General features: G+C 36.5%; 1 protein-coding gene across 2 annotated transcripts in view; it reads right to left on the bottom strand.

The window, feature by feature from the left end:
- Positions 1–27,843, bottom strand: part of NOL4 (nucleolar protein 4) — a 417,756-nt gene that overhangs the window by 110,135 nt on the left and 279,778 nt on the right. The window contains exons 7-8 of one of the 2 annotated variants that reach the window (XM_030292187.1): positions 11,497–11,676; positions 10,566–10,757 (exon numbers count right to left, since the gene is read on the bottom strand). In XM_030292187.1, coding sequence (XP_030148047.1) covers positions 10,566–10,757; positions 11,497–11,676 — 372 coding nt within the window. The remainder of the gene's footprint in view (positions 1–10,565; positions 10,758–11,496; positions 11,677–27,843) is intronic. The other variant, XM_030292189.1, reaches the window with a different exon arrangement.

The raw sequence follows: 27,843 nt of genomic DNA, 5'->3' as shown, positions 1-27,843 counted from the left end.
GATCATGGCATCTTTGGCCCTAATAGCTTATTTGTGAAACCTAAAACTGCATACAAAATCTATTCACTTGGTTAATGTCACTACCTGTTCACACAAACTGCCAAATAGATGAAAATATTTTTTAAAATAGGATTTCAAGAGTTAAAAAGAGTTAAAATTAAATGTAACTTTTTTTCTTCAGGGATATATTTTTTCCCTATTAGATTTTCAGTCAGCAATCACTTTTTTTATTTTTTTTATTTTTTACTTTCTAATTTACATCCAAGTTAGCTGGCATATAGTACAATAATGATTTCAGGAGTAGAGTCCAGTGATTCATCCCCTACATATAACACCCAGTGCTCATCCCAACAAGTGTCCTTAATGCCCCTTGCCCGTTTAGCCCATCTCCCCACCCACAACCCCTAGAGCAACCCTCAGTTTGTTCTCTGTATTTAAGAGTCTCTTATGTTTTGTTTCTCTCTCTGTTTTTATATTCCCTTCCCTTATGTTCAGCTCTTTTGTATTCTAAATTCCACATATGAGTGAAGTCATATGATATTTGTCTTTGTCTGACTAATTTCACTTAGTATAATATCCTCTAGTTCTATCCACGTTGTTGCAAATGGCAAGATTTCATTCTTTTTGACTGCTGAGTAATAATCCATTGTATATAAGCACTTTTAAAACTGAAATGCCAACTACGGAAGACTGTGAAACACATAGCACACAATAAAAATGAGCTTATCTCCCAACTAATTTCTACCACAAAGGAACACATTAGTCAATGTCCATTCATTCATCTTTCACTTGACAATTTCAATTCAGTTGAATTGAACAGGAACTGAGCAGCTTTCCTGAGCAATTAACTGTACTCTAGGTAAGACACTGTAGGTGATACAGACATGAACAGGTTAAGCAGCATAATACTCAAGGAACATAACTTCTTGTAAGGGAGCTAAGGCCCATATATAAATAACAGCAATATGAGACAGGAGCAAACTACAAAAGATGTACCACAAAGTACAATTTGCACACAGAAGAGAGAGAGATTTAAGGCTGCTTTTAGTGAGAAGTGAGCGCTGTCTAGATAGAGACATTTGATTTAGTTTTCCAAATAGTTCAAGAGATTGAGATAGTGAGGGTGTTCCAGTAAAGCCAGCCATGGCACACAATTTCAGATTAGACTGCATTTTATCATGTTCCTTGGATACCAGGTACTATGCGAGGTGGGAGTTTTTCCATTTGTTATTTCCAGTGACCAAGTGATGTTGGTTTTCATGTGCAAAATAAATGCTATTTGTTTCTGTTTTTCCCATGAGGAAGCTGAAACTTACTTATACAAGGTCCACCGGCAATAACTGGTAAAGGAGGGCTAAGAACCAAGACCCTCTGACTTTAAAAATCAAGGTTTTTTGTTTGTTTGTTTGTTTGTTTTTCAGATTTTCTCACCAATGGTGCTAATTTTCCACTGTTTCCTTCAGGGCACAGCTTCCTTCTGCTTGGAGGACATTTCAGCTTTTCCATAGACAGCCTGTAAGTGGTAACCTTGGTCACTGAAGTGGTGCTTTGCTTTTCACTCTGGAAGTACAGTTTAGCGGGGCTTTGATTTGTGAATTAAAACTAGTTTCTCTAAAAAAAAAAAAAAATCGAGACTTTTTGTCCTTGGTCCCTTACAGACGGTCTTCTGGCATCTATTTTGAAGACAAGACGTGTGTCCATTCTGCTTTTACGTTTTAGATAATCTCTTGTTTCTTCATAGTGACCTTAAAGAATTTCTTGAGACTGCTGTACTTTCACTAGGATCCACACAGGTACACATTTGTTTCTGTTTATACTGCTCAGCACGGGTCTACTTCCCTCCTCTTAGGACTCACTGGTTTACTCAATTCTATAAAATTCTCCCTTCTCATCTGTTTGAATTGTTGTCCTTATTCTAATTTCTCTTCCAGAGTGCCTATTAGATCTATCTTTATCATTCTATTCTCCACCTTAACTCCTTTTTCCTATTTCTCTTCTCGTTTTCTGTAATTTCCCCTTGATAGAGGAGTAGCTCTTTCAGAGTCCCAGTTTTTTATATAATTCTCAGTTCATGTTCCTGTCTAGTTGCAAACTAAAATACACATCTCCTGAACTGAAGTGGGCATTCAGACTACAATCCTGACCTGTTTTGGCCTACATTCACTTTTTCTATCTTCCTGGTCTGTTACCCTATCAAATTAAAGACTTACAATTATGGCTATGAGTTTTCTATAAGTTTCATAGCCTGAAATTTTCCTTTTCTTTCTTTTGATCTTATCTGGTTATTTAAAAGGTTGTTGGGGCGCCTGGGTGGCGCAGTCGGTTAAGCGTCCGACTTCAGCCAGGTCACGATCTCGCGGTCCGTGAGTTCGAGCCCCGCGTCGGGCTCTGGGCTGATGGCTCGGAGCCTGGAGCCTGTTTCCGATTCTGTGTCTCCCTCTCTCTCTGCCCCTCCCCCGTTCATGCTCTCTCTCTGTCCCAAAAATAAATAAACGTTGAAAAAAAATTTTTTTTAAAAGGTTGTTATATTTTACTTAGTATCTGTGTATTTGTAGAGGGAAGGTGGGTGGGCTCTATGCGGGGTACTCCATAAGGCTTAGGTCAACATTTTGCTAAAAGATCCAGTGCTAAGTAACTCTGACAACTATGTTGGCTATATTCCTTACACTCTATTTACTCGTCAATCTTAACATATTTAGTCAATAATGAGAGAATAGCACCCATAGTTCCTAAGTAAGGAAAAATCAGTGGACCAAAAGAGCACACACTGAGAAAAGTACCAGAAATCCCATGTGATGGCTTAAGGTGAGAAATAAACTAATTAAGCATATTAGAAGAAAGAGTAGAAAGAGGCTAGATTATATTCTCAATATTTCTTATACATTATTACATATAATACCCCAACATCCAACTTCTTTAGAAAACTGGAGATTCAGAAAAATCACACAAAGTTGTACAGGAATTGAACCTAGGTCTCTCAGTTTCAAGAGCCCATACTCTATTACACTAAGAAATTTAGAATTTGTTCTGAGATGGCAAAAGTCTGACACCATCAAAGCCAGAACTGAGGAAGACTACTCTAGGAGCAAAAGCAGGTTTCTCATAAAGCCAGTGAAGTTTAGATACCAGGGTTCCTTAACTAGATGGGACTTCCAGAGTTTCTGGAAGTTGTAAGCATTCTAGGTAGGGAGGGGAAGCCAAGTTAAAATCAGTAACTATTCATATGTGTGTCTGAAAATTGTCAAAAGAGGTGTCAAAGGAAAAGGGTCTGAATCTTCAAGACTTCTGTTTCGTTAAAATTTTTGGTGTTTTCTTACTATAAACAAATATTCATCCTTCTACATAATTTTTTGTTCACAATTTTATAGTATTTTTCTTTTAATATAAGGCCCCAATTTTATAAATTTCAGGCACAAATCCTAGTTCTGTTCCTGCCTCAGATAGAGGGGAGGGAGAATAAGATGCAAATATAGGAGTTAGAATTCTGTATGAGTACAGGTATGAGGTGTGAAGGGATAGAACTAAAATGGTAGCCAATAAAATTCAAAATTATTGGACTGATTTGGGAAACACAGTAAAGGAAGAATCAACAGAATTCAATGAGCGGTAGGATGCAAGCCATAAGTGTAAGGAAGAGTCTAATCTCATTCCAGGTGTATGAATACGGCTACAAATCACAATAGTGGTGCTATTGCCAGAAAAAGGCAAGTCAAGAGGAACTTACAGGCGATTTGGTAGATGAGGTGAAAGACCAATGGCGAGGATGGATGATGGAAAATACAAAGAGTTCAGTGAAGATATAACATTTGTCCAGCATCTGGCTGACATTTGGAGTGAAATACAAAAGCTCTGCAGGCGACTGGACTTCCACTGCCAGAGTTGCTTATACAGAACAGACCTCTGCGGCTGTGGATAAGGTAAGACACAGTACATGGCCAAGCCCAGGATCTCAGGAAGTGGCCCCAAAGCAAGAAAAAGAAAATGAGGAGGGAGAGCAACAAAATGCTCAAGAAAATGGGGGCGAGTTCATTAAGAATACAATGTTTGGGGGCGCCTGGGTGGCTCAGTCGGTTAAGCGTCCGACTTCGGCTCAGGTCACAATCTCATGATCTATGAGTTCGAGCCCCACGTCGGGCTCTGTGCTGACAGCTCAGAGCCTGGAGCCTGCTTCAGATTCTGTGTGTCCCCCTCTCTCTGCCCCTCCCCTGCTCATGCTCTGTCTCTCTCTGTCTCAAAAATAAATAAAAACATTAAGAAAAAAAAAAGAATACAATGTTTGATCTGGTGCAAAGGCAGTCATGTGGTCTTTTAAAAAACCAATTCAATGGGTTGGTGAGAACCAGAGTCTGGAAGAGGGACCAGTGGGGGAGTTGGTTGTAATAAGTGTGATCTGTGAGTATAAAATAATCTTTCAGGAAACCTGGCAAAGAAGGATGGTTTCAGACTGTAGAAGAGAAGATCCAAGATGTAATATTTTCTTTGTCTAGGGACCTTTTGATAAGGCAGAAGAGAAGAAATTTCCCTCTCTCAGTGAAAAGGGAAAACTGAGAATGTGAGCATTGGGATGGTTGATGAAGCAGCTTTACGAATAGGGGGGAACAGAGGCTGCAGGGTCATCCAGGGGCAAACACAATGAGGACATCTCCTCTGTAAAGACAGTGGCAAATACTTGAAAAATTTTAGGTGACCATGAAAGTTCTTAATATTGCTTGTGCAGGCTGAGTGATAACTAAGACTAAGGTACATCCATGCTAACGACAGCCAACATGAAACAAAGATGCAGATCACTGAAACTGAGAAAGTAAAAGCATTGTGAATTCAAAATACCGGATAGCAAAATTACTAAGCAGAGTATTAGAAGATACAATTAAAAAGAAATACCACGAATAAAGGACTCAGGAGATGATATGAAAGTATCCCAGGGGATGGTAGATGACCTGTGTGAAAAAGAGCCCATAAACTGGTACAAGTAGCAGGTGGGGAATTCAAACAAAATGTGTTTGCTAATTAGCATCAATTAAGTTAATTGGTCACAAAGACAGAAATGTACATAGTTGTGCGAATAATAACACAAATAATGGCTGCACAGGTATTAGAGAGTTTTTAATCATGACCTTGTATGAAGGGATGGGTATACCTTTAATCAAAGTTTTAGTTTAAAGAAGCGCTTTAATTTCTATTTTATAATATTTCCATTAGCTAAGAATGAATAGCAAGTGTCACTGTAGTTTTTGCAATGCTCATATTAGGGAAGTTGTAAATTGAAAACAAATTCTGATCTCTCTACTTTCATCTGCATTAGACAACTCAAGGCAAATGATGTAATTAGTGAAATTCCCTAGGGAAAAAAATGTACTATTTCCTAAACATTATTTCTTTTCTAATGAAGAAATCATGAGTTCAGAAGGACAGATATCAAAATAGCTAACAGGGATATTATAGGATGTAATTTAACAAAATACTATAATGAAGAGCTTTGATTATAGTATTAAAATTTGTTTCCATAATCAGATTTAAATACTTTTTAAAACTTACATCTCACTTTTTTCTTAAAACTGTTATGTACTCTATGCTATGCTATGATATGATATATACTCTATGATAAACTGAACAAAAAGATGACTAGAACCTCAGATAAACTTTGGCTCTGAACTTCGTGGCAATGAGGCACAAATGTGAATATATTTAGTTGCATTGTCCTAGGAGAGAGAAAACAGAAAGCTTTCTACTTCCACAGGAGAAGCATTTTTTTTTTCTTGTATTATGTTCTAAAAGAAGTTTCTGAACTAAGGTAATTTAATATGGACATTTAGTAGCCTAATGGACAATGTCATCGGCAAAATATTACAAAAATTTCATAGACTCATTTCTTCAAACATAGTTAATCACACGAATTAAAAAGTAAGTAAGCAGGAAATTTTTCAAGAGGCTAAATTTATTGAATTCAAATATCTAGGCAACCTGATCTAACTTGGTACAGTGGCAAAATTTGGGATACAGTAGGAATGACGGACTGCAAGCATCTTAGGCTGACTCTCCTAAATATTACCTTTGGGTTTTATACAAATACATGTAAACATATGCAGCATGGTGAAAAAGTCTCTAACAATACAAGCTCAGAAAATAAAAAGATAAATCATATCATATAACTCAGACTATCCTCAGGTATGGACCAACCCTACCTTGTTCATAAAGTTTTGCTTTTATGAACTTATCTGTTATAGATGCTCTTGAATTTAAGATCAGGACACCTTGGAGAAATAGATTTTTTTTTTCTAGAAAAATCAACATATGGTTTTTAGAAAACTAGCCAAAGTATTTTGAGAGTCTAAGCTGCACAAATGAATCAGTAGTGATTTGATATATTTGTTAAAGGATTAATTTCATGACTGCTTAACTCACTGAGTTCTAAAAATCTAATGAAAACTGAAACAGTACTCTAGATCAAACTTATGAGATTTATTTTTCATAGAATATGCCCTTTTATATTCAACACGGAGGATTTTATTATTTCAGATTATTGGTAACTGTTAGTGAAAATGTATAGAAAAGAATCATAATATAGTTACTGTCCTTCACCTATTACTTGGAGAGTATTTGGAGTAATAGCATGAAATTTTGGCTGCTTAAGCAATCAAGATTTGTAAGGTCTTGATAACTGTAGTGAAAAAGAAATTCATAAACACATACTCTCATATTTGTATCCATTCAGTGAAGTCAATTAAAAGTGTTTATGTCAGCATCTAAATTCTTAAGCGATAGTGTAGAATAATTAACCATACATAAATTTTATATATACTAATGATAGCAGGAAATTAATAAAAGTGAATGCCAAGATCCTCAAGTTCAGTACTAATATATGTTGTGATAAACCACTTCTATGGGATTATCTCTTTGAATTTCTTACAGTCAGCACAAAATATATAATTCAATATTTTCTGTTTCATTCTACTTAAGGCATCTTCTGGTTTAGACACCCCAAATAATTGGAAGAGCTAAGCTTATTGAATGCCACTTTTGTTTTAGCATATGGAATCCCCTACCAAATAATCCTACACTTAATAATTTCATTTTAAAAACATATTTAGGGGCGCCTGGGTGGCTCAGTTGCTTAAGTGTCCGACTTCGGCTCAGGTCATGATCTCACAGATTGTGAGTTCAAGCCCCGTGTCAGGCTCTGTGCTGACAGCTTGCTCAGAGACTGGAGGCTGCTCTGGATTCTGTCTCCCTTTCCGCCTGCCCCTCCCCCACTCACACACTGTCTCTGTCTCTCTCAGAAATAAACAAACATTAAAAAAATTTTTTTTTAATTTTTAAAAAAATTTTTAAAAATTTAAAAAAATTATGTTTTAAATAAACATATTTAAAAATTTTTTAAAAAATTAATTTTTTAAAAAATTAAAAAAAATTTAATTATGTTTTAAATAAACATATTTAAAAATTCTTTATGTTTCTCTGTTGACCTGTTAAATACTACAGAATAATTTGAGTGTAAAAATAACTACACACTGAAATTGAGATTTTTTTTTCATGTCTAACTACACAAAACACATTAGAGGAAAGATTCTTTTATTTAATGATGTCTCAATAAAAAAGAAATGATGGATATTACATAAAATTTAAAAAGTGATGACAAAAGATATTCACATACAGTATTTAGTTGTACTTACTATCTGGAGTAGTCATACATTTTCCTATCTGTTCTAGATAAGGGTAAGTATTCAAAATGACACATGATCCTCCCCATGCCCCATGACAATAAAGTGATACATTAAGGAAAAAAAAAAAAATCAAGATACCAAGTATCAACTAGATGGTAGATTTATTATTGCCAGTAGTACATTACTAAGTAAATGTATAAAAAAATAAACTGGGGCATCTGGGTGGCTCAGTCAGTTAGGCGCCAGACTCTTCAACTCCACTCAGGTCATGATCTCACGGTTGTGTGTTCAAGCCCTGCATCAGGCTCTGTACTGGGCATTAAGCCTGCTTAAGACTCTCTCTCTCCCTCCCTCTCCCTCTGCTCCTCCCTTCTTGCTCACACACACACCTGTACGTTCACACGTGCTTTCTCTCTCTCTCAAAAAAAAAAAAAAAAAGAACCTACAATATAAATTTTCATTCATGTTGTTCACTTAACATTTAATTTTATTCAACCTTGTTACTTGACTGTTTTACTTCCCAAACCTTGTCACCTCAATGAATCATAATGATCAGGGAACATGTTATATTTTTCTAATTAAATGGGCAGAAATCTCTAATATTTTTGCTTATTACTTTATATAATGTTATTGCGTTGTTGAATAAATGAATGAATTCTTACAGCATATTTCTTTAGGATTAGTTAGTAAAACTACTTGACTTTGAATTAGTCGACTTTTGTTTTCTCTATGCATAGCACAGAATTTACAACAAACAGATGTGCATATTAAAGTAAACATGTAAGTACAATCAATAGAAAAACTTGAAAGTGTAAGGTATGTCTTAGAGAAATCAAGAATTTTACAGAATAATGATTTCTTTCTCTTAAAGAATAATTAATGTAAAAGAAGATAAATTTTATCATAAAATCTCTAAAAAATATGACAAGATTAGGAAAAAATAGTAATGCCAGATGCTGGTAAATAAAAATCTTGGTATATGATATCATCTTTGTTACTGAAAAAGAAGAGTCTATATTGTATATCATACTCTGTGAGAAACATTTATGTTCAACTGCAATTTCACATCAGCTGTTAAGTGGTCCTGAACCAAATGTCAACACCAGGACTCTTCTAGGCTTCTATACATGTTTAGATACCCTTTCTGTCTGTCATCTCTCTCCTGTTGAGTAGGTAATAATAATTTTTAAATAATTCAATAATGGGAGAAATAACTTTATTTTCTTCAAGCAAACTCTCCTTCTCTCTTATACCATACTGCCTTTCTGTCAAATTTAGTTTGATCAGGCATAACAATGCCATTTTTATCTAAAAAAATTTTTAATGTTTATTTCTGAGGGGAGGGGGGAGGGGCAGAGAGAGAGGGAAACATAGAATCCTAACCAGGCTCCAGGCTCCGAGCTGTCAGCACAGAGTCCGACGCAGGACTCAAACCCACCGGCCGCAAGATCATGACCTGAGCTGAAGTCGGACGCTTAACAGACTGAGCCACCCATGTGCCCCTTAAAATGACACATGCACCACAATCTCGGACTTCAATATGGTTGTTACTTCCAAGAAGTAAGCAAATACTTAACTGGAGTATTTTGTGATTGTTTAACACAAACATTTTGGGAAGCTTTTATCAAATGATAGATTAAATAATGTTTGAAAATATTTTCAGAGTTAAGATTTACTGAGTGGTGACTATCTGTCAGTAATGGCTCGCAGAGCTTTTCCAAGTGACAATTTATGTAATCCTCATGACCTTATAAATCAGGAGTGATCATCTCCAGAGGAGGTACCTAAGTACAGGCAGCTGACTTGCCGGGTCACACACAGCTACAAAGTGATGGATCCAGAATGCCAAACCAGGCTCTCTGAGGACTGAACCTTGTGCTCCATCTAGGCACATGCCTCTCAATAACAGCCAGCCGGTTTTAAAGAATGTCGAAGGTATTTTTACAAGCCAGTGAAGAAGAATTAATAGTCGATAGTGGACTTACTGCTTTGGTCATTTCATTCAGATCGAAAAACCTATTTCTCCTATATGACATACTCTGAAACCTCTCGCAGCTTCACTAACATCACCCTTCCGCACCTAACACATTACAGGCACCGATCGCCATCACTATCAGCCTTGGCTTTGATGGACCCACGAAAGGGAAATAAATCGATTCAGAAAATTTTTAATACATCTCTGCTCACATACACAAAAAACAAAAATAAAAAAATACATTGTAAATGAATACGCTATTTCTGGGCATAACAATTAGAGAAAGGTGAAATAAAGTTCAAAAAACACTGATACCTGATTTCCACCCATAAGGATCTAATGTCAGCATAATCTCGTCCATCTAGAAAGCCCAGATGAATATAAAAGCTCGTGTTACCATCCACAAGCCCGCAAATACACTGAGTACAACAAAGCCTTATCTTACTGATCTTGAACTTTCAAGGCTTGCAATTTGTTAGCCATTGATATGAAAACAGTATTATTTAGGTGGAGTCATCCATTTCCTTTGGCTCCAGACAAAGCCATTCTCACGTGCCACCTAAAGCAGCAACTGGTGCTTCAAGCCTTGATTAACCTTATACCCACTTTGGTAGTGACAGAAAACGAACACGAATGAGATGCTGGTTCTCACCGGTTTTTACGCAGATTGCCCTCATTTGCTGTGACATGGTACCATGTGGGCCTGTAAGCTGGTCTCACCAGCTATGCCTTATTGAATAACAAAGGGGATAAATACTTCGGGAAGATGAAAAGGAGAAGGGGGTAAAAACAAACAAGCAAACAAAAACCCCTTTGACCTGACATTATGGAAAAAATAAAAAAGACACTAAAATGAAAAAAAAATAGTGTCATGGTTTACATGTGGGATTTTGATGGAATCTAGGGCTGTGTTTTAATTCAAAACTCACCATCTCAAAACCACTTCTTTTCATCCGCCTGCAGGACTTGAGGTAAGTACGTATACGTTTTCTGGCACGCTCTTGATACTCAGGGAACTGTCGCCTGCATGAGTCAATGATAGCCTGGATCTTTTCTTTGGGCTGCTTAGAGATTGGGACCATTCGGTCCAAGTTTTCATCTACAAACAGCCTGACAAACATCTGTTGGCAAGAGGGAGACAGAGGAGAAGGGTTTGGAGGACTGCTCTCTGCTGTTCCTAGCTTCCTGTCTTGATTACCGATAGGAAAATACTCTTTTCTGCTTTATGCACTGGAGAACTTTGCAATGGAAAGCCAGAGATTTTAAGCAAACACCTCTTAAAGGCTTTTTAAATGGTTGGATAAAAAAAAAAACTAGAGAGAAAGAGAGAGAGAGGCAGACAGACAGACAGACAGACAGAAAAGTATAGACTATCATGTAGGAAAAAAAAATTCAGGAAATAACAGCAGACTGTGACAATTAAGCACCCCATAAAATTCTCCATTAATGATCAGTATGGCTGCTACATTGCTACCCTGCACAGTGTACTAATCTCTGATAACAAGGGGGACTCTTTTGTCATGCATAATTAGATAAGCCAGGAAGGCAAAAGAAATAACTGATGACAGGCATACTCTTGCAAGGAATAAGCGGAGACCCCCTCATCCTCTAGGTAAACATGCATACTCACACAACACAAATCCAGTTTTCAGCTCACATTTGGCTGTAAAATTCTAAACAAAACCCAGCAATTCTGGTGTCTGGTTGGCAAAGAGAGTTTCATGTACTTTTTAAATCCTTCTGTAAATTAAACAAACACGTCTCTAGAATATCCACGTTTACCAACAAGCAACAACATGAAAGTGAAGTGGTAAAAAGTAACCCACGTGGGCGGGGAGGGGGGGCGGTGGTGGGACTCACATTGAAAGCTTTCAGCCGCTCTGCCTCAACGCCATCAGTCTCGTTAACTTTCTCAGAATCGTCGTGGTCATCGTGGTCGTCTTCATCCTCATCGCCCCTGTTTAGAGACAGGTCCTCGGCACCTCGGTCTACACTCTCATTTTTGCCAGAGTCGTAGCTTGAGTAGCTGTGTGCGGGAGACTGAAAAGAAAGTGGGGGGAGGGGGGATTGCTGCTTTGAAATTCATCACATAGCTTATAAATTTCATTTTAAAATTTCAACTATTACGTAAAAATCTTGTTGAAAAAGTTAATGCCAGAGTTGGGGCTGTTTTCATTTGAATCAAAAGTAATTAAGACTAGATTAAAAATTCATTTCCCAAGTTACACCAGCCACATTTCAATAGCTGCGTGGATCATTTCTATCACTGCAGGAAGTTTTTACCGAATTTGGCTTTTCAAGAGCAAAGATAGTTTCCACTCAATGTACATAGTCTAGAAAAGAGAGAAAAAAGAAAAAAGACAGGAAAGCCAACCTATAATCACTTTTGCAAGAGAATCATTGAATCGTATATTCTTAGAAACAGAAATGACCTCAGAGCTTAGTCAATCTAACTGCTTTAGTATTTTTTAAACAGATTAGGAAACTGAGGGGTGGATATATTTATTGCCCAAGAAGGACTATACAAAATATTGATACCAGGCTGCTATTTATAAACCACAGGCTTGAAAATCAGTTTTTAAAAGGTCTGTGAGTCTTAGGATGGCATCTAACTTTGGTCTAGAGAAAAGGAACCAGGTTTCCTCTGAATCATCTTTTAAGTTGAATGTTTTCTAAAGCTTAGTAGATGAATGCCAACCAACAGTTTTCACAAACTTTGATAATTGTGTTCAAGAGCAACCATGGGTCCCACTGTGGAAACTTCTACTTCTTTGTCAGGGAAGTACCTTTTCCTTTCAGAAATAGCTTCTGCTTCTCCAGGCAAAAGTGCCAATTATAGGGCATCAGCCTTCTCTACCCTAGAGGTGCCCCAACTTTACCCCTATGTAACTGAAATCAAGTTGAATCCCACAGGACTAAGCAGGACAAAAGTCCTAATAACATCATCTGAGATTCTAGATTCAACTGTGCCTGAAATTCACCCACAGTTGAATTCAGCTGTGTGATACTGTACATCTTCTACACCACCCCCTTAGTTTTTTTCTTTGCCTAAATCTGAGTTTTAGTCCTTTGCAATTTAGTCTGGAGTGGTACAGAAATTATTATAAGTCCAGATTAACAACCCAAATTTCACATACGGTAACTTAGGTACAAAGGTGGCCTCAGCTAAATGGATAATATCTCTGTCAACAGCGGCAGCATTTTCCAATTAACAAAGTAAAATGCTTTAGAAAGAACTTTACAATGGAAAATTTTAAATCAGCAGTGTTCAAAAATGTCTGTGTGCAATGATAACGTATGTGTAGTATGTTTTAAGGATCACACTGTTATTACTACATAATAGTAATAGAGGAAGAATAATAAATAGAGGAAGAATAATAAAACTAGAATAGGTCACTGATACTAAAAATAAAGCTAAAATGGGGGTGCCTGGGAGGCTCAGTTGGTTAACCGTCTGACTTTGGCTCAGGTCATGATCTCACAGTTCATGGTTTCAAGCCCCACGTCAGGCTCTGTGCTGACAGCTTGGAGCCTGGAGTCTGCTTCGGATTCTGTGTCTCCCTCTCTCTTTCTCTGCCCCTCCCCTGCTCACTCTCTGTCTCTCTCTCTCTCTCTCTCAAAAATAAATAAAACATTAAAAAAATAAAGTTAAAATTTAAAACCCAGTATATTTGACACTATATCATTGTAATATTATAATAATATTTCAAATTGTTAACAAGGTAGATTTACCAAATAAAACATAAAGCAAATATTCCATAGGTTTGAAAAACATAGCATATATATTTTTTTAAATGCCAAAGTACAACATTTTAAGTGTTATAATACACTCATATGAATGCAAATAAGCTGGGCTAATATATTCTTTCTATTGCCATGTGAAACACGCAACCTAGCCATCTGCTATAAATAGAACCATTTGGAATGATGTAGGATTTATACCTCTAGTCCCTCTAGCTAAAAAAAAATCCAGTCTTACAGATCTGAGAATATTCAGAATCTAAATCTAAAGCATAATCAATTTTTCCCTCTACAATATAAACTGAAATTTTTATAACTCTGAATCCAGTTTCTCAGCTGGAATGTCATTTTCTGCCTCTGCCACTGTTGAAGACAGAACTAGATTTCAAGGCCACTCTGAGTAAATTCAATTTCCACAGATTCCCTCTTCTACCTCAGTCTACTTCAATGTTTCTCTAAACTGTGAACTCTTAATATGCTATGGCATTTGACATAAAATTAAAGACTATCATTGCTCTCTACTTCTCATGTTAATTTGCATTTTCTTTTAAGCTACATGGAGACAGGAATCTCAATAGCACATGACCTTCTACTTCTTCCCTACAGCAACAAAGAAATGCTCTCTACAGAAATAGCACTTAAGACTTTTTGCAGGACCCAATTTTCTACATAACTATTTGGTCTTTAAAAATGGAGGAATGAAGACAAGCCACAGATTGGTAGAAAATATTTGCAAAAGGCACATCTGATAAAGGACCGTTAACCAAAATATACAAGGGACACTAAAAACTAAATGATAAGAAAGAAAACGACCTGATTAAAATATGGCCAAAAACCTTAAGAGATACCTCACCACAGGAGATAATAAGAAGGCAAAGAGGCCTATCAAGAGAGGTTCCACAACATATGTCATCAGGGAAATGCAAATTAAAACAAGGAGATGCCCTTATAGGGCCAAAATCTGAAACACTGTCAACATCAAATGTTGATGAGGATGACGAACAACAGGAAATCATTCATTGCCAGTGGGAATGCAAAATGGTACAACCACTTTAAGACAGTTTGGCTTTTTCTTTCAAAATTAACTACTCTTCTCATATGGTCCAGCAGTCATATTCCTTGGTATTTACCCAAGGAGTTAAAAACTATGTCTACACAAAAAACTGCATAGGGATATTTAGAGCAGCTTTATTCATAATTTTTAAAACTTAAAAGCAGTCAAGGGGCGCCTGGGTGGCTTAGTCGGTTAAGCATCCGACTTCGGCTCAGGTCATGATCTCGCAGTCTGTGAGTTCGAGCCCCGCGTCGGGCTCCGTGCTGACAGCTCAGAGCCTGGAGCCTGCTTCGGATTCTGTGTCTTCCTCTCTCACTGCCCCGCCCCCACTTGTGCTCTGTCTCTATCAAAAAATGAATAAATGTTAAAAAAATTTTTAAAAAAGCAGTCAAGATGTGCTTCAGTAGGCGAATGGATGCATAAACTGTAGTACATCCAGGTAATGGAATATTACTTGATACTAAAAAGATACGAGCTAAAAAGTCATGAAAATACATGTTACCAAGTGAAAGAAGCCAACCTAAAAAGGCTACATATCACATGATTTGAACTATAAGACATTATGTAAAAGGCAGAACTATGAACAGTAAAACGATCAGTGGTTACCGGGGGTTGGGGTGTGAGGAGGGATGAACAGGCAGAGCATGGAAGATTTCTAGGGCACTGAAAATACTCTATATGATACGTGTCATGATATATTTGTACAAACCCATAAAAAGTACAACACCATGATTTCTAATATAAACCATGGACTTTGGGTATCTATAATTCATCAATGTAGGTTTATCAATTATAACAAATGTACCACTCTGGTAAGTAATGTTGATAATGAGGGAGGCTATACATGCCTAGGGGCAGTGGGTGTATAGAAATCTCTATACCTTCCTCTCAATTTTGCTATGGGGCCAAAGGTGTATTTTTGCCTTAATTATATATTCCATTTTTTTCCTTTCGACATAACCTGTGGCTCTCCTTAGCGAAGACCTATTAAAAATACATTTGCTCTTCCATTTTCTAACATTTTTACCACCCTAATAAAACTGCCAGCTCTGGACCTTGAACCCACCCCCCACCCCCCCAAAAAAAGGAAGCTTCATCTGTTTGCTTACTCTGTGGTCAGAGCATATAGAATGGCTAAGACAGCAATATCACAATGCTTGATAGGAGATGCAGCTGAGGCCGGAAGGGCCATTTCTGATACATGTAGCCAAGGAAAATAAGGAAAAACCTTTCATTTCTTTATTATACCCTAGAAAAGGGAAGAATCTCATGAATTTAGTGCCAGGCAATCATGGTTTCATTATAGTCTGTATGTAGCTCTGTCAGAGCACTGATCGTGAAGTCTTATACAAGTTAGCTTATATATCCATCTTCAACAAGACTAAGAGTTACTTGAGGTTGGAGACACTTCAAGACCATGACTTTTCCACCTTTATAACCTTGGACAATGTCAAGCACATAGTGGGAATAAAGTAAATGTTTTCTGAGTAAGTGACTGCTTACACATTAGAGCTATACAGAAAATAATTTGAATTATTTTTTTAAATGGCAATTTAGAAATTTGTTTGGCCAGTTCTTTTTTGGTCAAGTTATAATTGATATACAATATTATATTGGTTTCAGGTATATAACAATGATTTAATATTTGGATATATTGCAAAATGATCCAAATAATTCTAGTTAACCTCTGCACCATAGGCAATTATAAAATTGTTTCTTGTGATGAGAACTTTTAAAATTTACGTTAACTTTCAAATATACCATAAAATGTTATTAACGATAGCCACCATGCTGTGTATTACATCTCTAGGACTTACTTTATAACTCAAAGTTTGTACCTTTTGACTCTCTCCAACTATTCCCTACCCACTGCACTTCCAAAACGTTTTCTCTATCTCTGAGATTGTTTTCAAGAGTCCACCTGTAAGTGAGATCATTTGGTATTTTCCTTACTGTCTTTTTACTTAGCAGAATGTCCTCAAGGTCTATCCATTTTATCACAAATGGCAAGATTTCCTTCTTCTTATAGCTGAATAATAATCTATTGTGTATATATATATATATATATATATATATATATATATATACACACACACTACATTTTCTTGATTCACTCATCCATCAATGGACACTTAAGTTGCCTCCATGTCTTGGGAATTATAAATAATATAATGAACATGGGAATGAATATATCTTTTACAGTTAGTGTTTTAATTTTCTTTAGACAATTATCCAGAAGTAGAATTGGTGGATATGATACTTCTATTATTGATTTTTTGAGAAACATCCATGCTGTTTTCCATAATGGCTATACCAATTTACATACCCACCAACAGTGCACATGGGGGGTTCCCTTTTCTCCAAATCCTAGCCAACACTTGTTAGTTCTTCTGATTGTAATGGTAGCCATTCTAACAGGTGTGAGGTGATAACTCATTGTAGTTTTGATTTGCATTTCCCTGAGGATCAGTGATGTCGAGCATCTTTTCAGATGTCTATTGACCATACGTACACCTTCTTTGGAAAAATGTCTACTCAGATCTTCTGTCCATTCTTTAATTGGATTGGTTTTTTGTTTTGTTTGTTTTTTGGTGTTCTTTATGTATTTTGGATCTTAACTTCTTATTGGATATATAATTTGCAAATATGGTTTCCCATTCAACAGGCTGCTTTTTTGTGTTGTTGGTTTCCTTAAGTGTGCAAGAGCTTTTTAGTCTGATGTGGTCCCACTTGTTTACTTTTGCTTTTGGTGTCACATCCAAAAACACATCACCAACACTGACATCAAGGTAATTACCGCCTGTATTTTCTCTCAGAGTTTCATTGTTTCAAGTCTTATATTCAAGTCTTTAATCCATTTTGAGTTTGTTTAGGTGTATGGTGTAAGATAGTGGTTTAGTTTCATTCTTTTGCATGCAGCTGTCCAATTTTCCCAACATTGCTTATTGAAGACATTGTCTTTCCCCGTTGTCTATTCTTGGCTTTATCCTAAGTTGACCATACATGCATGGGCTTATTTCTAGGCTTTCTATCTGTTTCACTGATCTGTGTGTCTGTTGTTTTTTTTTTTTTAATTTTTTTTTAACGTTTATTTATTTTTGAGACAGAGAGAGACAGAGCATGAATGGGGGAGGGTCTGAGAGAGAGGGAGACACAGAATCTGAAACAGGCTCCAGGCTCTGAGCAGTCAGCACAGAGCCCGACGCGGGGCTCAAACTCACGGACCGCGAGATCATGACCTGAGCTGAAGTCGGACGCTTAACCAACTGAGCCACCCAGGTGCCCCTGTGTGTCTGTTTTTATGCCAATGCTATACATTTTTAATTACTATAGCTTTGTAGTATATATTGAAATCAGGGAGCATGATGCCTTCAGCTTTGTTTTTCTTTGGCTATTTGGAGTCGTTTATGGTTCCATACAAATTTTAGGATTTCTTGTCCTACTTCTGTGAAAAATGCCATTGGAATTTTCACATATTTAAATAAATTTAACTTATTTGATAACGATTGTATTGAATCTCTAGATTACTTTGGGTAGTATTGACATTTTGACAATATTATTTCTTCCAATCAGCATGGAATATCTTTCCATTTGTTTGTGTCAGTTTTAATTTCTTTCATTGATGTCCCAAATTTTTTAGTGCATAGGTCTTTCACTTCCTTGGTTAAGTTTATTCCTAAGTATTATTTTTATGTAATTGTTAATGAGATGGTTTTCTTAATTTCTCTTTCTAATAGTTGGTATTAGTGTAAAAAAACACAAACATTTTTTTTTAATTGAAGCATAGTTGAAGCACAACAGATTTATGTATACTGATTTGGTATCATGTAACTTTACTGAATTCATTCAGCTTTTTAAAAATCTTATTCATTACAGAATATATTGGGCAATCTTAGAAAAATTAAAGATATGAACAGTATAGAAGCAGTAGTTTTCAAAGAGTTCCTGCTATATCAGTAGTAACTGCATCTTCTGGGAACTTATTATAAACACAAATTATTGGCCCCCATCCAAGACCACCTGAATCAGACACTTTGGGGCTAAACCCAGCAATCTGTGTTTTCACATGCCTTCCAGGATATTCTGCTGCACTCTCAAGTGTGAGAACCAGTATCCCAGAGCTAACTTCCACTTATATGAAATAAGACAGACAGAACGACAAGTTAAATGACACCAGAGAAAACAAAGAGATAAAACCCAAATACGAGACATTGTATACAACTGACTTCAGTTCTGTAAGAAGTGACACAAGAAAAACAGGTGACATATCAGAAGAGATTTAAGAAGCAAACAGATATACCTTGTTTTACTGCATTTTACAGATACTGTGTTGTTGTTGTTTTTACAAATTGAAGGTTTGTGGCAACCCTGTGTCAAGCAAGTCTATCAGCACCATTTTTTCGGACAGCATTAAGCTCACTTTCTGTCACACTTGGTAATTCTTACACTATTTTCAACTTTTTCTTCATTATTATAGTTGTTATGGTGATTTGAGATCGGTGAACATTGATGATACTATTGTAATTGTTTGGGGGGGGGGCGTCACAAACCATGCCCATAGAAGACAGTTAATTGAGAAAGTATGTTGTTGACTGCTCCACTGACCAGCTGTTCCCCCATCTCTCTCCCTCTCCTTGGGCCTTACTATTAGCTAAGATAACAACAATATTAAAATTAGTCCCATTAATAATCCTATAATGGCCTCTAAGTGTCAACTGAAAGAGTCACTTGTCTCTCACTTTAAATCAAAAGCTACAAATGATGAAGCTCAGTGAAGAAGGCGTGTCAAAAGCCGAGACAGGCCAGAAGCTAGGTCTCTTGTGCCAAACAGTTAACCAAGCTGTGAATGCAAAGGAAAAGCCCTTGAAGGAAATTAAAAGCGCTCCTGCAGTGAGGACACAAATGGTTAGAGAGCAAAACAATCTTATTACTGATCTGGAGAAAGTCTGGTGGTCTGTATAGAAGATCAAAACAGCCATAACATTCTCTTAAGCCAAAGCCTAATCCAGAAAAAGGCCCTAACTCTCTTCAGTTCTATGAAGGCTGAGAGAGGTGAGGGAGCTAAAGAAGAAACGTTTGAAGCTAGCAGAGAGGTTGGTTCATGAGGTCTAAGGGAGGAAGCCATCTCCCTAACATCAAAGTGCAAGGTGAAGCAGCAAGCACTGACATAGAAGCAAATTATTCAGACGACCTACCTAAGAAAATAGAGATAGCTATACTAAATAACAAATTCTTTTTTTTTTTAATTTTGTAATGTTTATTTTATTTTTGAGAGAGAGAGAGACTGAGCATGAGCAGGGTAGGGGCAGAGAGAGAGGTAGACACAGAATCTGAAGATGGCTCCAGGCTCTGAGCTGTCAGCACAGAGCCCGACACAAGGCTTGAACTCACGAACTGGCTGAGCCACCCAGGCGCCCCTAAATAACAAATTTTTAATATAAGATGTAACAGCCTTATATTGGAAGAAGATGCTATCTAGACTTTCATAGCTAGGTAGAAATCAATGCCCGGCTTCAAAGCTTTAAAGGATAGGCTGACTCTCTTGTTAAGGGTTATAAGTTGAAGCCAAAGCTCATTGACCAGTAGGATAATCCTAGGGTCCTTAAGAATTATGCCAAATCTATTCTACCTTCACTTTATAAATGGAAAAACAAAGGCTTGATGACAGCACATTTGTTTACAACATGGTTGATTGAACATTTTAAGCCCAATGTTGAGACCTACTGCTCAGAAAACAAGATTCCTTTCAAAATAATACTGCATTTTGGTCACAATGCATCTGGTCACCCAAGAGCTCTAATGGAAACGTACAATGAGATTAATGTTTTTATGCCTGCTAACACAACATCCATTCTAGAGTCCACAGATCAAGGAGTCATTTTGACTTTTAAGTCTTATTATATATATAAGAAATACATACCATAAAGCTATAGCTGCCACAGACAGTAATTCTTCTGATGGTTCTGAGCAAAGTAAATTGAAAACCTCCTGGAAAGCATTCACCATTCTAGATGCCATTCAGAACCATTTGTGATTCATAGGAAGAGGTTAAAGTATCAACATCACAGGAGTGTAGAAGCTGATTTCAGTCCTCATGGGTGACAATGAGGGGTTCAAGACTTCAGTGGAAGAAGTAACTGCAGATGTGATATTAATAGAAACAGAACTAGAAGCGGAAGTGGAGCCTGAAGATGTGACTGAATTGGTGATTTATTTTATGATAAAACCTGAACAGATGAGGACTTGCTTCTCATGGATGAGCAAAGAAAGTAATTTCTTGAGATGGAATCTCTTCCTGGAGAAGATGCTGTGAAGGTTGTTGAAATAACAACAGAAGATTTAGAATATTACATACACTTAGTTGGTAAAGCAATGCTGGGTTTGAGAGGATGGACCCCAGTTTTGAGAGAAGTTCTGCGCTCAAACGCTATCAAACAGCACTGTATGAGAGAGAAACTGTTTGTAAAAGGAAGAGTCCATTAATTTGGCCAACTTCATTGTTATCTGAAGAAATTTCCATGGCTACCCCAACTTTCAGCAACCACAATCTTGATCAGTCAGCAGCCATCAATGTCAAGGCACAACCCTCCATCAGCAAGAAGATTACAACTCACTAAAAGTTCAGATGATGGTTAGCATTTTTTAGCAACGAAGTGTTCTTTAATTAAAATATGCACATTGTGGGGTGCCTTGGGTGGCTCAGTCACTTAAGTGTCCTACTCTTGATTTTGACTCAGGTCATCAACTCATGGTCATGAGATGGAGCCCTGTATTGGGCTCCCTGCTAGAGCATGGAGCCTGCTTAAAGATTTTTCGCCCTCTGCCACTCCCCTGCTCACACTCTCAAAAAAAAAAAAAAAATTCACATTGTTTTTTAGACATAATTCTATTGCACACTTAATAGACTATGGTATATTGCAAATATAACTTTTTTCTGCACTGGAAACCAAAAATTTATTTGCTAGCTTTATTATGATACTCATTTTATTGCGATGTTCACTTTGCTGTGATTTCCTGGAACTGAACCCGTAACGCATCTGAGGTTAGGCTTTTAATAAAATTAAATGTGCTGACTTTGCTTGTATCGTGATTCAAATAAACCCAATGCAAAAATTTTGAAAAACATTTGGGACTATTTGACTATCTATGGAGGGTATTACATGATAACATTGAATTGTTATTAATTTTACAAGATGTAAGACCTAACATTTGGTTAAGTAAATGTTTATGTAAGAAAATGCCCACACTTGTTAGAGACATGAATTTAGGTATAAGAGATGAAATGACACAGATATCTGAGATTTGCCTTAAAATACTACAGAAGAAAGGAAAAAAGTGAAAAAAGCATGGAGTCTTAATCATTGTTGAATATGGCTGACGGATATTAGCAGTTCTGTGTATTATTTTCTCTATTTTTCAATACACTTTAAACTTTCAAAATGAAATTTAAAATCTGTAAGTTTCAGTTTGGTGTCTCTTCCATTTCAAATATTTTTCATAACAATAATTCATGAAACATTTAAAGAAGCATTAATCTATGCTCATAGCAGCATTCTAAGCTCATAGGACTGACTTGACGCAGGTTTTTTGAGGCCTGAAAGTTAGAAAAGTTGGAGGCAGGGCACACTTATTTGAAAAAAATTAGATACAGAGAGATATAATAAGAGAAAAAGTAAATTATGAGACTAAAAAGCTTATAAATGCTACGATCATCACAAAATGCAAAAAAAAAAATATTTCAGAAATTAAGTAACTCCTTAACACATCTCTGTAATACTATTTCACATTTCTTGGCTGCATGCTCTTTGATTGCTTCTTCATATGACAATTATTTCGTATTATCATATCCTATTGAGAACAGAAAAATGATTCTGTCTTTACTTCAGTCTGTCTGATGGAAACGTGTCTTGTACTGTTGATAGTTTAGAAACTTTCCTTTGCTCTTCAAATTAATTATTGCTAATATCATGTAAATTGTTACATTGTTTTCTGTCAGGGAGACCCTCAATCAAGTACCTTTTATGTCTAAACCATGAATTTTTAGAGCATTTCAAGTTTTCCTAGGAAGTGACTGATGTCTTCATTAAAGTGACATTTTATGAGTTTGTTTTCTTAATATTGGCATTTTCTGTCAAATTCAATATGAAATTTAAATCTTCTCCCAATGTGTTAGTTAATTCTTCTTCATTAGTTGCATTTTTCTTATTCTTAAATACTGCCTTTAGTAAGATCTGAAATTATAAGTCAGTTACTTCCAGTATCAGAATGTCTACTGATTTCCCTTCTCTTTTTTAGAATATTTTATCTGAGTTTTCTTTCAATAATTTATTAAATAAGTATAAAGACAACACAATGATATAGTCATAATATATTTCAAATTAGGCATTTGTAACTTCTTACTTGTTTTATCAAAAAGATTTTTTGGGGCACCTGGGTGGCTCATTTGGTTAAGCATCTGACTCTTGGTTTTGGCTCAATTCATGGTCTCATGGTTCGTGGTTTTGAGCCCTGCATCAGGCTCTGCACTGATAGCATGGAGGCTACTTGAGATTCTCTCTCTTCTTCTCTCTCTGCCCCTCCTCTGCTCTATCAAAATAAACTTCATAGAAGATATTTTTCTACATGATAGTTGGAACGTTATATTTCGCTATGTGAAAAACATACAAGATATGTCTGTATTATTACTAAAAACTGCATGTGAATCTGCAATTATCCGTTTGTACAGCCATGGATCGGTATGTGTTATTTTGTTACTGATTTATCATTTTGTATATGCTTTCCAATGATTGAAATTAATATTAAACAGTTTTGGATAAATAAATCACAGTTGACATTTTGTTTTCTGAGCGTTTCTCCAATAATGGACTAAATTTAACAATTATTTTGAAAATTCTCATGAAATTTTAGTTATTTCAATATCTTTCCTTTTGATCATGACCTCTGAAAGATGTAATCTCTCAATTTTTTTTAATGTTTATTTATTTTTGTGTGAGAGAGAGGCAGAGAGAGAAGAAGACAGAAAATCCAAAGCAGGCTCTGCACTGTCAGCATAGAGCCTGATGTTGGGCTTGAACTCACAACTGTAATATCATGACCTGAGCCAAAATCAAGAGTTGGATGCTTAACTGAATGAGCCAACTAGGTGCCCCATCACTTAATAATTTTAAAACTGCAGGTACTTTTTTGGAACTTAAAAATGATGCCAGTTTTTCAAGCCTGTTCTTCAAGATGTAATGTTGGGTAGCACAGTGGTTCTCTCAATTGGCATGCATGAGTACCACCTGAAGATGATTTATCAAGGAGGAATATCACAGACAAGAGACCACCACCCTCCCCCCCCCCACCCCCAGAGGAGTAAAGGGAATCAAGAGTTACATTGGGCACTACTAGCACTGGAGATGTGCACCACGATGACAAACCTCCATAAAGTCTAGCTTTGAAAAACAGTGGAGCTTGACTCTGGGAACTTTAAAACTCAGGGTGCTTAACTCCAGGATAACTGGAAGCCTACAGAAGACTGAGACTCTGCTCATAAAGGGTCGGCATGCTATCTCACTTACTCCTAGACATAGCACAGTGGCAGCAGTTTTAAAAGTGTCTGGATTACACATGAAGATTTACTAACTTTAGGCATGTATTAGAAAGGTAGGGATCTTTAGGACCTCTCTCCAGGAATGCAAGTGCTGAAAGACACAGTTTTTCTTGCCTCTTTCAGCCCAACTGGCCAGATGCTAGCAGGACCTAGTTCTGACACCCATCTGTGTGGCTAATAATGCTTGCTCTTCCCCTGGGTTCTGTGAATCCACCTCACCCAAACTGCCCACCCGGCAAGTACTCCTCCAAAGAAACTTCTGCTCCACCACACCTGGCAGGCAGCCTCAGTGGGGACCATCGTCCTCCCAAAGTCACTACAGCCATGCCACACCCAGCAGGTAGTCCTGGCCAGGACCGACACACCTCTAAAGTAACTCTTGCCCCAGACAGTCCTGACCATCGGTACACCCACAAGAGTTTGGTTTGGTTTCTCAACAAGCTGAAGCAGGGGCTAACTCTACCTACCAGTATGCCCACAGCAGCTATAGCTGGGCTTCTCAGCCAGTCACACTGGGGCCAGCCCTGTCCAATGGTGCACTCACAGTAGTTGCAATTGTTCATTGCAACTGGTCATTGCAACCGGCCAAGCCCAGGAAAAGCCCTGCTCATCAGCATAGCCACAACAGGAGGGTGCACACAGCCCATACAAAGGATGCCCCTGGAGCACATGATCATAGTGACCAGGGAGGTTGTATTATGGGCCCCTTGGATATCTTCTACATAAGTCCACTACTTTCAAGATCAGGAGATATAGATGACTTATTTAATACATAAAACAAACACAGAAAGTCACATAAAATGAAGAAACAGACACATGTTCCAAACAAACAAACAAAGCAAGAAAAAACCTCAGAAAAAAGAACTAAATGAAATAGAGATAAGCAATCTGACTCATGAGGATTTAAAAGTAATGGTGATAAAGATGCTCACCAGACATAAAAGTGGATGAACTCAGTGAAAACTTCAACAAAGAGATATAAAATATAAAAAAGAATGAATCAAAGCTGAAAAATACAACAAATGAAATTAAAAATACATTAGAGGAAATCAAAAGTAGATTAGAGGAAGCAGAAGAATGTATCAGCAATCTGGAAGACAGGGTATTAGAAATAACCCAAATGAACAGCAGAGAGAAGGGAGATTTTTTTTTAAAGGAGGATAGCTAAGGGACCTCTGGGACAGTATCAAGCATGCTAACATTCACATTATAAGGGTCACAGAAGGAAAAGAGAAAAAGGGACTCAAAAATTACAAGAAGAAATAATAGCTGAAAACTTCCCTAACCTGATGAAGAAAATAGATGTCCTAGTTCAGGAAGCAGAGAGCTCCAAACAAAATGAACACAAAGAGGTCCATACCAAGAAAAATTATAAGTAAAATGTCAAAAATTAAATATAGACAATCTTTTTTTCACATTTATTTTTGAGAAACAGAGCACAAGTGGGGGAGGGGCAGAGAGAGAAGGAGACACAGAATCTGAAGCAGCTCCAGGCTCCCACCTGTGAGCACCAAGCCCAATGCAGGGTTCGAACCCACAAACCATGAGATTGTGACTTGAGCCAAAGTTGGATGCTTAACTGACTGAACCATCCAGGCACCCCCAAAATAGAGAATTTTAAAAGCAGTAAGAGAAAAGCAAGTAATTCTATAACAAGGGAAACCCTATAAAGCTATTACAATTGATTTTTCAGTAGAAATTTTATAGGCCTGATGGGAGTGACAGGATAAACTCAAAGTGCTAAAAAAAAAACAAAAACAAAAAACAAAAAAATAAAGCCAAGGTTATTCTACCTGGCAGGTATCATTCAGAATTGAAGGAGGAATAAAGAGTTTTCCAGACTCCCCCCTCTCCCCCCAAAAAAGTGTCAAAGCAGTTCATCACCACTAAGCCTTAAAAAAAAGATTAAAAAGACTTCTTTCAATGGAAAAGGTAATGAGTACAAGTAAAAATAATTATGAAAGGAAAATTTTTCACTGATAAAAGGAAACATATAGTAAAGGTGGAAGATTAATTACTTATAAAGCTGGTATGCAGGTTCAAAGACAAAAGTAGTAAATCAATTACATCTATAAAAATTAGTTATGGGATACACAAAATAAAATGATGTAACATATGAGATTACATACATAAAATGTGGGGAGGGAGAAAGTAAGAACATAGCATAATTAGAATGTATTTGAACTTAAGTGACCATCAACTTAAAACAGACTGCTACATACATATGTTATTATATATTAACCTAATGGTAACCACATGCCAAAAACCTGTAATAAATACACAAAAAATAAAGAGAAAGGAATCCAAGCATAAGGCTAAAGAAAGTTAACAAATCACAAGGGAAGAAAGCAAGAGAAAAAGAAAGGAACAGAGAAGAACTATAAAAACAACCAGAAAACTAAGAAAATGACAATATGTACACACCTAACTTTAAATGTAAATGGACTAAAAGCTTCAATCAAAAACAAAGGGTGAATGAATGAACTGAAAAAAAGAAAAGAGGTAGGGGAGCAATACTTACATCAGACAAAACAGACTCTAAAACAGACTGCAACAGGAGACAAAGAAGGGCATTACATAATGATAAAGGGATCAATCCAACGAGGACAAAATAATTTTGTTTATCTGTATACCCAACTATGAGCACCTAAATATATAAAGCAAATATTAAAGATATAAAGTGAGAAATTCAAAGTAATACAATAATATTAGGGACTTTCACACCCCATTTACATCAATGGACAGATCACCCAGACAGAAAATCAATAAGGAAACAGTTATTTGGAATGACACATTAGACTAGATGGACTTAATAGATTATTAGAGAACACTTCATCCAAAATGAAGAGAACAGACATTCTCAACTGCACATGAAACATTCTCCAGGATACATCATGTGTTAGGCCACGAAACAAATCTTAATACATTTAAAAAGACTAAAATCAAATCAAGCATCTTATCTACTCAAATGGTACGAAACCAGAAATCTGTCACAAGAAAAAAAAGATGGAAAAACAAAAATACATGGAGGCTAAACAATATTCTATTAAACCAATAAGCAAATGGAGAAATCAAAGAGTAAATTAAAAAATATCTGGAGACAAAAGCAAATGGAAACACAACAGACTAAAATCTTTGGGATGCATCAAAAGCAGCTCTAAGAGAAAGTATACAGCAACACAGGTACACCTCAAGAAACAAGAAAAATCTCAAACAAACAGGTTAGGCTTACACCTAAAGGAACTAGAAAAGGAAGAGCAAAACCCAAAGTTAGAAGAAGAAAATAATAGAGATCAGAAAAGAAGTAAATGAAATAGAGACACAAATAACAGAAAAAAAATCAATGGTGCTGTGAAAAGATAAAATGCACAAACCTTTAGCCAGACTTATCAAGAAAAAGAGAAGACTCAAAACCACAAATGAAAGAGAAATTAGAACCAACACCACAGAAATACAAAGGATTATATAAGACTACTTCAAAAATTTATATGCCAACAAATTATACAATATAGAAAAAATAGATAAATTCCTAAAAACATCCAATAATTCTAAACTGGATCAGGAAGAAATAGAAAATCTAAACAGATTTATTACTGATTCAATTTTGTTACTAGTAATAGGAAAACTCCCAACAAATGAAGGTGTGGCATGAGATGGTTTCACAGGTGAATTCCACCAAACATTTACAGAAGAGTTAATACTGACCTTTCTCAGCTGAGAGGAGCTAAGACAGTGTAGTAAGAAGACCCTAGGCTTATCTCATCCCTCAAACACAGCTGGATAAATATCAAATCATTCTGAATACCCAAGGAATCAATCT

The sequence above is a fragment of the Lynx canadensis genome, chromosome D3 (genome assembly GCF_007474595.2).
Source record: "Lynx canadensis isolate LIC74 chromosome D3, mLynCan4.pri.v2, whole genome shotgun sequence".
NCBI lineage: Eukaryota > Metazoa > Chordata > Mammalia > Carnivora > Felidae > Lynx > Lynx canadensis.
This window is presented reverse-complemented; position numbering and strand designations above follow the sequence as displayed.